General features: G+C 54.9%; 1 protein-coding gene across 2 annotated transcripts in view; it reads right to left on the minus strand.

Annotated features, from left to right (window-relative positions):
- Positions 1-12,429, minus strand: part of MGAT5B (alpha-1,6-mannosylglycoprotein 6-beta-N-acetylglucosaminyltransferase B) — a 69,830-nt gene that overhangs the window by 43,209 nt on the left and 14,192 nt on the right. For both annotated transcript variants that reach the window (XM_075719878.1, XM_075719877.1), the window contains exon 3: positions 732-876. In XM_075719878.1, coding sequence (XP_075575993.1) covers positions 732-876 — 145 coding nt within the window. The remainder of the gene's footprint in view (positions 1-731; positions 877-12,429) is intronic.

Consider the following 12,429-nt stretch of genomic DNA (forward strand, 5'->3'; position numbering starts at 1 on the left):
TTTAGTTACGATTTTTGCAGGCCTTGGCATGACAGCCAAATTAGTATTAATAAATGTTTAAAGGCTCTCGAAGCAAAGGCAAATGTCTCTCTAGCAAATCAGTATGTCATGATGGGAAGGTCTGATGGCATCACTCAAGCTGCCAGCCAGGATGGATACAGCGCGTGCATCATGGGGAGCCAGGATGCCAGCTCTGTGCAGCAAGCGTTTTGGAGCCCAACAGTTTCCTCCTCTTTCATTTTAAGCCTTGCTCAATTCCAAGGTTGAATATATCTGCCCGGGATTTCAAACAACAATCACTTCCACAGCTGCCTGAGGAACATGGGCACAAAGAAACCGGCCTAAGCTCGCTCCGGAATTTAATGGCAGAGGGAGCACAGCCCACGCACCAGGTACTGCTCCAGCCGTCGGCGAGTCCCACCTCGAGCTCCACCAGAGCATGGCAGTGAAGAGACACCCTCCCACACAGCAACACGAGCAGCTGGGACAGGTGCTACAGGTAACCCCCAAATTCACAGTCATTTCAGAAATCCCAAAAGGTTTCCAGAAACGGCAAACGATAAGACTGCAAAAGACCTGCCCAAGCCCCATGCCCTGGTGGGCTCCACCATCCCCAGGCAGCAGCTCAGCCCGACACCACAGAGCGTGTTGGGGTTTTTTGCTCCCGCAAACCCCCCGAGCCCGGTGCCACTCCACAGGGTCTGCACGGGGCATCGGCACAGCCAACTGACCTGTCTAGGGGGAATCGTGCTTCATCCCCTTTGTGGAAGTCAGTGCTATTCTCCAGCCTGGCCAGGATGTCCATCCTCTTCATCAGCATCTCCAGCATGTCGCTCATTCGCCGCAGCACCCCTCGGGACTCCAGCGCGCCCATCACTGCAGGCACACAAAGAGCAAGCAAGACACGGTCATGGGCTGGGTGCTGCCGTGTCGGACCGAGAAAATCCCCCTCCCCACGGCTTCAACCCCAAAGCTGCCCGCGGTCCTGTGCTCCCCAGCCCCGCTGATGGGCTTGGTGGTTTATGGACCGTCTCGGTGCCGCGCTATCCCTGGATATCACCCTCCCTGCCTTTGCCAACAGACCCACAGCCGCATACACATCGTCCTGCCTGAGCATGGGCTAATCCCTGCCTGTGCCCAAATCCAGCTGGGCTGCTGCAGCTCCGACAGCCGGCAGTTACACCAGCCCTGCATCCAGCCTCCTTGCCTGCCTCTCTGGGCATAAAGTCCTGCCTTGTCCACCCAATCCAGCCTGTCCTGAGTGCTTACGGGAAACCAGCTTTATTCTCAAACACAAACCAAATGGCCTTTCATTTTGCACTTCTATTATTCACTCTCCAAGACCCACCTAGCCCAGCATCCTGCCTTTGACAGCAGCCTACAGCGGATGCTTAAGAAAAAGCATGGGAAACGTGGTCCTCCCCCAGCATATCCTCCCAGCAGCACCAGATTTTCCTGTTGCAGAGAAGAATTTCTTTTCTACCCAAATTTGTTACAGGGTGGGTGCCCCAGCACTGGAAATAGCTCTGTCTCAAGCGCTGCATCTCAGCAACCCCCCCGAGCAGGGAAGGCCCCCAATTCCCAGCCCCGTTTAACATTCTGCTTCCTACGGGTTCGCACAGCACCGACCTGCTGCTGTGTTGAAAGCGCCGGGGGATACACAAGCTCCTGGCTCCCAGTTTGATCTGCTGTCTAGTGACAGGCAGCCCTGAGCCCGAAGCCAGGGAACAGAAAATAAAGCTCCTGTTTCATCTCAGCGCGGCTCATTTCACGTTAGTAATAACTTAATCAGTGCATAATCCCCTGAACTTCTCCTGTTTAGCTTATCTCCTCCGTTCCACTCACATGTGCTTTTCAAGAGGCAGCACATATTTAATTTAGGGAGCAGCAGGAGCCAGGCGAGCGGCTGCCGGACCCCCTGGGTGGCTATCAGGACTTACGGACATTTCATGCATCTCTGAACAGATGTAAAACCAGGTCTTGCAACGCTGGAGGGTGGCTGTGCTGGTGCATACCTGGCTCCCCCACCCCAGCACAGCACCCTGCACCCAGCTCAGCCCCGGGGGTGGGATGGAGTGGGGCGTCCCAATGGCATCGTGTGCTGGGGACAGCCCCGGCACGGGCTTCTCCTTGCCGCAGGAGCTGACTCAAGCCACTGCGCATGTCAAACAGCACAGAGGCCGGCCTGAACGCAAGGTCTAGATTGTTTTGGTATTCAGATGAGAGCGGTGCATATGGCCGTGGTGGGAACCGGCTCACCGCGATGGCTGCTGCTGCTGCAGAGGTGCAGCCCGGGCTCCCTCCCCACTCCCTCAGTAAATCACCTGCTAACTCCAGCTCCAGATGCTGTGGCACTGGAGCGGTGGGGGCCAGGGGTCAGTTCTGCAGCTCTGACGGAGGAGGGCTGCATCGGTGCCGCCACGGAACCAGGGGCTTCAGCTTTCGAACACCCCACTGCCAGGCTCTCGCCCCAGCGAGCGCTGTGAAAGCGCCACATCGCTGCGGCTGCCTGCCGCTGTCAGACACACGGCACACGAACACAGGGGTACAAGCCTTAACCCCTCCAAGAAGCTGACACTGGGGCAGCCAGACCTCGCCAAAGGCTGTCTTCCAGGCTTGGCTGAGATTATCAGCAACACATTACTTTTCCTGACGCTATCTAACAAAAAGGGAGAAAAATTTAGAGCAAAAGCAATTCCTCAAAAAAAAAAAAAAAACACCCCAAACCCCAAAAAACCCCAAACCACGCATGGAGATTGAAACCAGGCTCTTCCCCAAACACTCCTGGCACCCCTATGGCAAGAAGTTGGTGACTTCTGCTTGAATCAGTGGGTGCCCAAGGTCCTGTGCAGCCCCAGACCTCCCTGAATGGGTCTGGGAGCACAGGAGCCACCTTTGCCCATCCCACCAGGAAGGTCTCCCGATCCCCTGGGTGGGACACAAGTCACAGCCTGTCCCATTAAAGGGCAGAAGTGCTAACGAGCTCACAATTAAAAGACACTATGGGGGAAAAAAGTAGAAACTTGGACCCTGGACCTCAGTTTGTACAGGGGCCTCCCCAAACACAGCTGAGCACGCTGGCCAAAGACACGGCCAAGAAAAATAGAAAAGCTTTGAGATAGGCTTAAGTCAGAAAATCCACATTAGTTATTTCCCCACAGGACTGAGCCCGCTCTGGTGACATCCCTACCATGGCTGGGCTGTGTTCACGGCTCGCAGCCCCCGGCACTCTCCACCCGCCTGCCCCAGGCAGCTTCCAGGACCGACTGCCCCCCTGACGGGGATTTCTGATCAGGATTTGCTCCTGCTCCGACATCCCGGCACTGCCAGCAGGTCAGAGCTTAGACCTTGAATCATAGAATTGTTTAGGTTGAAAAAGACCTTTAAGACCATCCAGTCCAACCATTAACCTAACAAACTCAGTTTTTGAGTGAGGCAGAGACTGGGCATCCTTCTTGCATGCTCCTGTGCCGACGGGTGAGTCTGGAGCTCAGGAAAAGGATCCAATACGACCCCTGCAGCTGGCCAGAAGGGCTTAAACCACAACCACCACATTTCCATGGATGGAGTGGTACCCCTGGCCCAAGGATTTGGATCCCAGCTTGTTTTGGGGGGGTCAGGTCGTGCTGGTTCACCAGGAAGATGCAAGGATCATGTCTGGGAAGGCAACGGAGATGACCGAGAGCCACTGCTGCCTTTGCCTCTCAGGGCTGGGCTGCTGCCCCAATTTGTAGCCAGACTGCATTCATTTAATTACGAAGGCCTGTTTAGTGGTGCAGCTCATTTGAAATGTAAATGGCTGCTCGCAAAGCCGGGGCAGAGAAACAGCTCTGGCCCCTGACTAAAACCCAGACACGCACACAGAGTTGTCGCCGCAGAAGAGACGTGGGAAAAGCCCTTTCCCGAGGGGTTTGGGGTGGGTCCCGGAAGCCTCTCGAGCCCCGCTAAGGGAGCCTAATCCTGCCCTGGGCAGGGGAACAAGGGAAACTGAGGCACGGAGCTACACAGGGCTCGTGATTCCAGCAGGCAGCAGCGCGCTGATGTCCGTGCCGGGCACCCAGGGGTGCTCAGCACCATGTCCCTGCCGCCTGGGCAAAGCTCCCCAGGGATTGCCCCATGCTCAAGCAGGAGCAGGAGCTGGAGATGTCCTGCTGCTCGGGCTACATCCACAGGCCAGGCAATCCAGCCGAGGATGCCTGCTCTGAGTCCTCACTGCAGGAGCACAGCTGACAAGAGAGCTCCACTCCCAAATCGCTACGGAGGGACGAGGATATTCCCACTGGGGAATGAAACTGTTTCCCCCTAGATCCCAGAGAAGCCGGCAGCAAGTGGAGCCGCAAGCCCTGGCCTGGCAGCTGAGCCCCCAGCGCCAGCCCGGCCGTGCCGCCTCTCCCGCTGGCTTCGCTGCAATTTCCCCTCGTGTTGCTGCCACCATCCAATTTCCCAGCTGGTTTTGAGCGATTCCAAGACGCTTTTCAACAGCAAAGCTCTTTGCTGTCAACAGTGAGCAGAGCTATTCCTCCTCCAATAAATAAATAGAAACCACCCCAAATCCCAAGTAAAAATAGTAATAAAAAAAAAAACCAAACATTCTCAGCCTTCACTGGGTTATCTTTTCAGGCACCCTGCCAGAAAGCAGTGTTGTCGTGGGCCACATCTCCCCCCAGCCCTCTGCTGGCTCTTGGAGATGAAGTCGAAGTCCTTCCTCATCAGCACCTCTCTTTTTCTGTTCTTGGTCTTTTGTTGTTGTTGTTGTTGTTCCAGAAGCTTAAGGAGGATAACAAGAACGATTTGACATTTTTGGCAATGATTATTACATCTCTTGGAAAGTGTGTCTCATTAAAACCAAAAGAAAGGAGGAAAAGTGCTGAAGTGACTCTTTTAAAAATGCAAGAGCCAGGATTAATTTGTTAACCTGAAGCAGAGACCCAGACACCCGCCGAACGGCTGCTCGGCTGCCTGACAGCGCGTGCCAGTGATGGGGATTTGGAGGACAGAGGTGAGCCCGGCCGGTACCCCCAGCTTCTCCCCTTAAGCCAGTGATGAAGATCCCCAGGAGACTTGCAAACAGCACTGCAGGCAGACAGGACAAACTGAAACCCAACTTGATAGCACAAAACCCCAGTAAAATAGTCCTACAAGCCACTTTCTTTTTAAAAAAGCAAGCAAGCTGCTAATTACAAAGGAGAAATATTCTAATTACCCTTGATAATCAGCAATGATGGGAAAGAAAACACAAGTAAAACTACTCAACAGATTAACTGGAGTTTGCTAAAGTATGACAGGTTTTTGACAGTTTTCCTGAGCGGCAGCCACTCTTTAAAGGCAATCACTGAACCTGACAGAGGTTTTCATAGCAGCACTAGGAAATAATGATTGCAATCAATCATATCTTACTGGATTTCATGAGACATGCTGGTAAACACAGCAGAGGGAGGAGAATTATTTATGGTGCTTCAGAAGAGCATACAGCTAAGTAATTGGATGAAATCAGGGGAAAAAAAAAGAAAGCATCCCCTAAGGGTGATGGCTAGTGAAAAAAAGAAATAGTTTCTCTGCGAAACCAGTGGAATAGCCAACAGCCAATATGCTCAAATTTGGATGGGTCGAAACCCTGGGGAATTCACTAATGATACACTTGTCTTTAAAATACCTTCTTGGAGTGAATACATCCCTGGGCAGGTGTCCCATCCCGTGCTATTACCTGCCACCGAAACCTCCAGGAACGGGAGCCAGGACGGACGTGTGGGTGAGTTTTGCTGTGTGTGCAGACTGCCCTGGATGCAAGGGTGAAGTTCAACGCCAGATGCCTTGGGGCCACCACGCAAGAGTGGAGAGCAGCTGAGAAAGCAGCATTTCACGGAGCATCTCCAGCGCTGCCATGGTGCAGGGGACTCCCTGCCAGGCAGTCCAGTGCAGGGCTGGGACCAGTGGCGATGATGTGGAGAGGTGCTGGCAAAGCCCAGGTTGTGCCACAGGGGAAGGAGCAGATGGGAAGGAGTTTCCTTGCTCAGGCATCACGTTTAGGGGTCCTGAGCATCCTCCCCATGCCACCACACCGCTGCTCACGCTGGGAGCCGTCTCCACCCAGCACTTCACAAGCATAGAGGGAATGTGTGGGCTGTCACCCCATCACATGGGTTTGCGTGTGGCTCTGCGACGCTTGGGCTGAGGTTTTCAAAAGGAGCTGAAACCCTTTGGGAGAAAAAATTTGCATTTGGGGGGCACATTCCCTTTAGCCACTCGGACTCATTCAAAACTTCCTTGCCCTGCATAGCTCCTGGATCCAGATGACATCTCCCTACCCCTGGGTCACTTGGCCCCATCCTGCTCGGGGCAGTCTCACACTGCTCAGCATCAGCTTCATGCTACAAAGATGGGGAAAGAGAAACACGCAGGGGAAATGGTGTTTGAGCTGCACACTGGTGCCCAGTCCAATGCATCCCTTGTGTTTTCCTCCTAGTGGGTGCAGCACCCTGGTGCCACCCCACGGGTGCCGAGGTGGCACCCACCTCTGTCACTTACAGGGAGCTTTTCCACCCAAAACCCAGTCCAGTTTCAAGGGCAGCAAAAGCCTCCCTCAACCAGTGGCCACAAGAGCCCAGCCCCAACCATGCTGGGGGAAGACCAGCCTCAACCCCCGTCTCCACAGACCAGTGAGAACGGCGCCAAAACATCCCCCTGACATTTAAAACGCAATTCCACAATATATCTCTGCTGTTCATAACATGGCTGATTTGTTGTTGATTTCCCCCCACCCCTTCTCAGGCATAAGTCATATCCCTGCCTGGCTGTCTCACAACAGCTGAAAGCTCCAGTACAAGAAGGGAATTTGCTCAGAGATGGCAAGATATTACTTACGTCCATTGAAAATACCAGCTGAATTAATTTCAAGCTAAAGCATCATTTGCTTTGCTTTGTTTTTCTCCTTTAAAGGACAACTCCAGGCTTCTTAAACCCCTCAAAAGGACAACGAGCTCTTGAAGGATTTCTTGGAGAAGCAGCCAGAGGATCCCCACCGTGGTGCAGCCGGACCCAGACCTCACCGCCTGGCTCTCTGGGTGGCTGGTGCCCCTGGGCTGTCCGGGGGACCCCATCCTCCCAGGAGGGCACCCACCCTAGCACCTCCCTGATTCCCAGGGAGCAAAGCACCAGCCCTTCGCTTTTCTCCTTCTCCCACGCTCCTCTATTTACTTTCACTGTTGATTTTGACTCAAGCAGATTAAAAGACCAAAGAGGCGACTAGCCAAGGGCTCCAGCTAACGCTGACACATAATCCATTACAGTCACAGCCCAGAGACCCTGTTACACTGACTGGCAACAAGAAAGCCCAAGGCTGGGCTCAGGCTGGCAGCAATGGCCACCTCCTGTCTCCATCCCTTCGGCACCCACCCCGGGGGGAAGCTGCTCCAGGGATGGATGAGGTCCCGCTGGGTGGCTGCACGCCTCGAGGGCACCCACTCACCAGCATGGGCACCCAGCCAGTTGTCGCCTCCAGCAAACCCACCCACATTTGCCATTAAACTGCTACGGATTTATTATTTTGAGTTATACAGAGAAAATATGGACCTGCTTAGCCAGTGCCCCAAGCAAAAAGCACAAGGAGCCGCAGAGGGAGCTCCATGCCAGCAGCAGCAATTTGCACCTGGAGGTGCCCATGAAGCAGCTTGAGGGCTGCCAGTGAAGCGGACGCTTCGGTATGGCTCCGGCTGCACTATCGATCTGCTGCTAAGCTGCTGGAAACAGCCGGCAACGAAGTGGTTCCCTGGTAATCAGCCAAATTAAGCAGCCTTAAGTCACAGGCTGGTAAAGTAGATTATGTCCTGCCTGCCTGCTATCATCTACCCCCTGGATTTATCCATCCCCTCGTCCAGTGCTGTGCAATCAGCGGCAAATGTGCAGCCTCAGGGATGCTTTCACTCCCTCTCACCGCATTCATAGGCAGGCAGAGCCCATCAGGCCCCGCTACACCCTGCGCAGCTGGCTCCGGCACTGCGGGACTGGCACCCACATACCATGACCGAGCCAGGCAGGAGCCGCCCCGGGGCTCTGCTAACGTAGCTGTGTGATAGCAGCGACCGCAACCCTGCCGCAGGCTCAGGAGAGCCCCCAGCTTTCCTACAGCCCCCTGCACGCTGGTGCTGCCTGGGGGCAAGACACCACAGTGGGGGGACTGATGCGCTGCGGAAGTTACCCGGCTGACAGTGAGAGCCGGCCGTGCCGTGGCACGCATGTTGCCCGAAACAGCACCCGCAGACGGGAAGCAACCCCATTCAGCCCCATAAATTGCTTCCACAAGTACCATGCCACCTCTACAGCCAGGCACCGCTCTGCCCACCCCGCTCCTGGACAGCCATGGCAAAGCCACATCCCTGGGCTCCGCTCTCCCACGCTGCCAAGGGTCTCCCGAGCGATGAGCCGTACTGCTGCTTTCCTTCTGCAGCCCCGCACCCCAGCAGGCTGCAGGTCCTCCCCCGGGAGGGTGATGCCCCTCCGGGAGGGTGATGCTGCACTAGGTTTCACAGCGGAGGATGGTTAGAGAGAGGCCACAGAGAGGTCCTGAGCAAACTTCAGCCTCCAGCCAAGGTCCCAGCCGTCCTCCTCCAGCCTGCTGCTGCACTCAGCATGGCGGGGGGGCCAGCCCGGTGTCCCCGTACCAACCCCACCGGCTCCAGGGTCTCGCTCCCTCCCTCCCTCCCTCCCTCAGGGCAGCCCTTCGGCTGCAGAACCCCGAGCTAAGCCTGCAGAAGGGGCTCCTGCCACTTCTCCACCCCATCCAGCTCCCCCTGTCCCCTCACCCAAAAGGAAACACCTGTAAGAGCAGACTACAGCTCTGCATCTCCACCCTAACACGTGTTTGCTCCCTATTTCCATATAAATAAGAAAAGGCAGGAAGCTGAGCAATACAAATAGACACTTGCATTCACAGACAGGAGCATTTCATTACCACAAGGGAGAGTGCAGGGCTGTTCCCCCAAACTTTTCTTACTCCTTACCCCAAAAACACACTCCAGAGACCTGATGGTCCCTGTGAGACATGGGGACAGTCCCACAAGTCCTGCCACAAGCCATCACTCCCCAGGCAAAAAGAGCTCCGTTGTCTCCTCTCCCCAGCAGCCCCAGGAGATGGGCTGGGGGAGGCGAGTAGCTGGGGAAGAGGAGACTAATATGCACAACTCCAGCACAAGCTGCAGTTCAGCTTTTATTTATTTTATTTTTGTAACCCCATCTTTTTCCCCCTTCTCATCCATCCCCCTTTCACTTTTTTTTAAAAAGTACCAGCAGGGTATTTTTAGCTGCTCCTCTATTGCCAGCCAGCACTATTTTAAATTGCATTTTAAGCTGTTCTGCAGTGCTCCAAACACCTCATGCTGCAGGTGAGGCTTTCAAACTACAAGATTAACATCGATTTTAAATTGCTTCCTAAAACATAAGGGCTCCAGTGCAGGGCACGCTCAAGGGCAGTTGCCAGTCGCAAAGCCCAGAGGACACGGGGGCTCCCGGGCACGGCCGCACCCCATGCCAGGCTGGATGCTGTCGGCACCGGGGGCGAAGCTGGGCCCTTGTTTTGCAGCCGGGACCCCCAGCTCCGAGCAATGAGCAGCACACACAGGTCCCACAGTGGAGGGGCAGCCCCAGAACGGCTCCACAGACCCGGGGAGCCAGGGACCCCCCTCCATCACCAACCCTCGCTTCAGTTCTTGGTCTTTACAAGAGAGGCATCGCTCCAAGGACATCGGCATTTCACTCAAGTAGTTCTTCTCCTAACGGCCCCTGTTGCTGACCTGGGGAAAACTGTATTATCAGGATGCCCCAAGGATTGCAGAAAATCAGTGCAAACCCCTCGGGCAGAGCAAGGATTTGAGCCAGCATTTGCACACCCCAAGATCAGCCGGAGGAAGGCTTCGGGAGGCTCGGCACCACCATCACTCCTCCGGCCCCGCACATCCAGCGCTCGAGCTTGCAGCCTTATTTACAGCTGCCCCAAAACGTTATGTTTCAGGAACAGCAGAACTCACTAATTTAACATTTCCAAAATGATTACCATGTTTCCTTCAGCCAAAAATATTGGCCAAACAGTGCCGGGCATCCTGCCACTCTGTTTCCAGGGGTGAATAAATCATCCCCTTCCTCCAAAACCATCAGTCTCTGCCAAGCCCGGCGGCCAGATCCTTCCAGCAGCAGCAGCAGCGTGGGGCAGCAGCCCAAAGCGGAGCCCACAGGAGCTGGGGGCATTGGCAGAGCCGCGGCACGAGCCTCAGCTAATCTCTGCCTGAGCTGAACCGAGCCCTGGTCTCTCGTTTAGGCCAAAGCAACAAATAAATCAGTGGGAAAAACTAGCTTTTACAGAAGCTGCTATGATTCCCACTGTGCTAGTTTTATTTTCTGAAGTACCTGCTGCCTCCCAGGCTCAGGATGAATTTTGATTTAGGAGTGAAAAGGGGTAATAAAAGCATAAAGAGCCATTAACGTTCCTCCTGGCCATGGTGGGGTGTTTGCTCATCACAGGTTGATAGAAATGCCATTTGACTTCCTTATGAGCTATAGAAAATCAATTAATTGATTTAATCATTCCCTGGGAGTTGCTGCTTACGGAGTTAACAGTACCAGGGCCAGCGGGATGCTGCTCTTCCCTCCTCCTACACGGCAGCAGCAGGGACGGGGCCAGCACGGTCACTGCACCAGATCTTCATCTCTGCTCCACCAGTTTAAGACCCATGAATTCACACTTCCATCTTCCAGTAAGTTTGGTGGCTTTTTGGGTTTTTTAAGCCTGCAGACATCCAATTCTGAACAGCAACTGTATCAAACGGGCACTTCTTCAGTACGAGACGTGTCCCCAGGGTGGATTAAGCCTTAACCACTACTATGGTAGCCCTTATAATTCTTATTACCCCTCTTTGCCCTGCAAAGCACCAATTTGCATTTCACTCCCCCAGCACATCCCACCAAAGTGGGCAGTAACCCCTGGTGTCACATGGAGCCCCCACAGACTCCTTTATTTGCCTCATTTTAACAGCACTTGTTTCCCTGCCTGCAATAGCAATTTAGTAAGAGCAGTCAAGTTTTACACTTCCACTTTAAACTCCTTTTCCAAACGTGGGTTGGAGACGGGTGCACGTTCACAAACCCAATGGGGGATGCAGCGCTCCGGGACTGAAGCAGGACGGCCATGGGGAGCAGGCACAGGAGAGGACATGTGCTTTTAATAAACCACCACTTTCTCCACCCGGGCAAAGCACTGGTCTGCTCAAAAAACATGCAGATTAAGGACACCCCCCTGTTGCCCATGGGGGTGCGACCCCAGCAGCAGCCTCTCACTGCAGCGCAGCTGATGGCATTCGCACCCCAGGGTGCTGCGCAGGGTGCAGGGGGGCAGCTGACACCCGCAGCCATCCCAGCAGCACCCATCACCGTTGTCAACAGCCATTCCTCAGCACAGAGCACCGCTTTAACCCGTAATTAAAGAAGCCTCCCCATACTCAACAGGAAGAGCTGAGTAAGTTGTTACTGCTGCCGTGTGCAGCGTTATCCGCTTAAAAGGGCCCCTGGAGCAACCCAGCACCTGGCAGGAGCCGGCAGGGAGCGGGGCAGGGGGGAGGCACTGTTTGAGGTGGAGAGCCCCCACCCTGCAGCTGGGCTCTGCCTTGCTTTGGGGTCTCCATTAACTCCCTTCTCCCCACCAACGCTCGGACAAGGAGGAAGAGAGAGAACAGCCCCGAGCTGCAGGAGCTGCCAGAGCACAGCATCTCTGGGCAAGCCAGACAGCCCACCGCACTGCCCCAGCATTTTTCTGGAGGAGGAAAAAGCAAAAGCCCATCTTCCCCAGCACAGCTCCTCACCAAGGAGGTGCTCCCAGTACCGGCCAGCTCGGCTTGGCACCGACCAGGCAACTTCTTACAGCATCAGCTGGCTGCTCCAGCCCTCGAGGCCGCTTGGAGCAGCTCTGGATGGGACAGATGCAGTGAGGCTGGAAACGAGCCCCAGGCACTGAAGAGCTGCACAGCACGCTCCTCCCCACAGGTCTCCCCTGACTGGCACCCCTCCAGCGGCCCACAGGCTCCAGGAGACTCAAACCCAGCTCTGGATGCAGCAGCAGAAAAATTAAGTGTTGGGGACGTGCAGGATCTGCACATCCCAGCTGGTGCCAAGGAGGTGACACGCGCCCGCTTACCCACACCCCCTCCATGGGGACCTGGGGAAACACTCCGGCTAACAGCCCCACAGGCGCTGCGGAAAGAGGGGGATCAAGAGAGAAAACTCCCGCTGTCTTTTGAGAGTGTTTTGCATAAGCAAATTCTGGATTCAGAGCGTGAGAACAGCCCCATCCCTCCACCTGGACCAGCATCCCAGACGCTGCCTGCACCATCCAGCGAGACACACTCAAGCAGCGGATCCTGACAAGCGGCTTGCAAGTCGCTGCAGACA

Source organism: Pelecanus crispus, chromosome 12 (assembly GCF_030463565.1).
Source record: "Pelecanus crispus isolate bPelCri1 chromosome 12, bPelCri1.pri, whole genome shotgun sequence".
NCBI classification, from domain to species: Eukaryota; Metazoa; Chordata; class Aves; order Pelecaniformes; family Pelecanidae; genus Pelecanus; species Pelecanus crispus.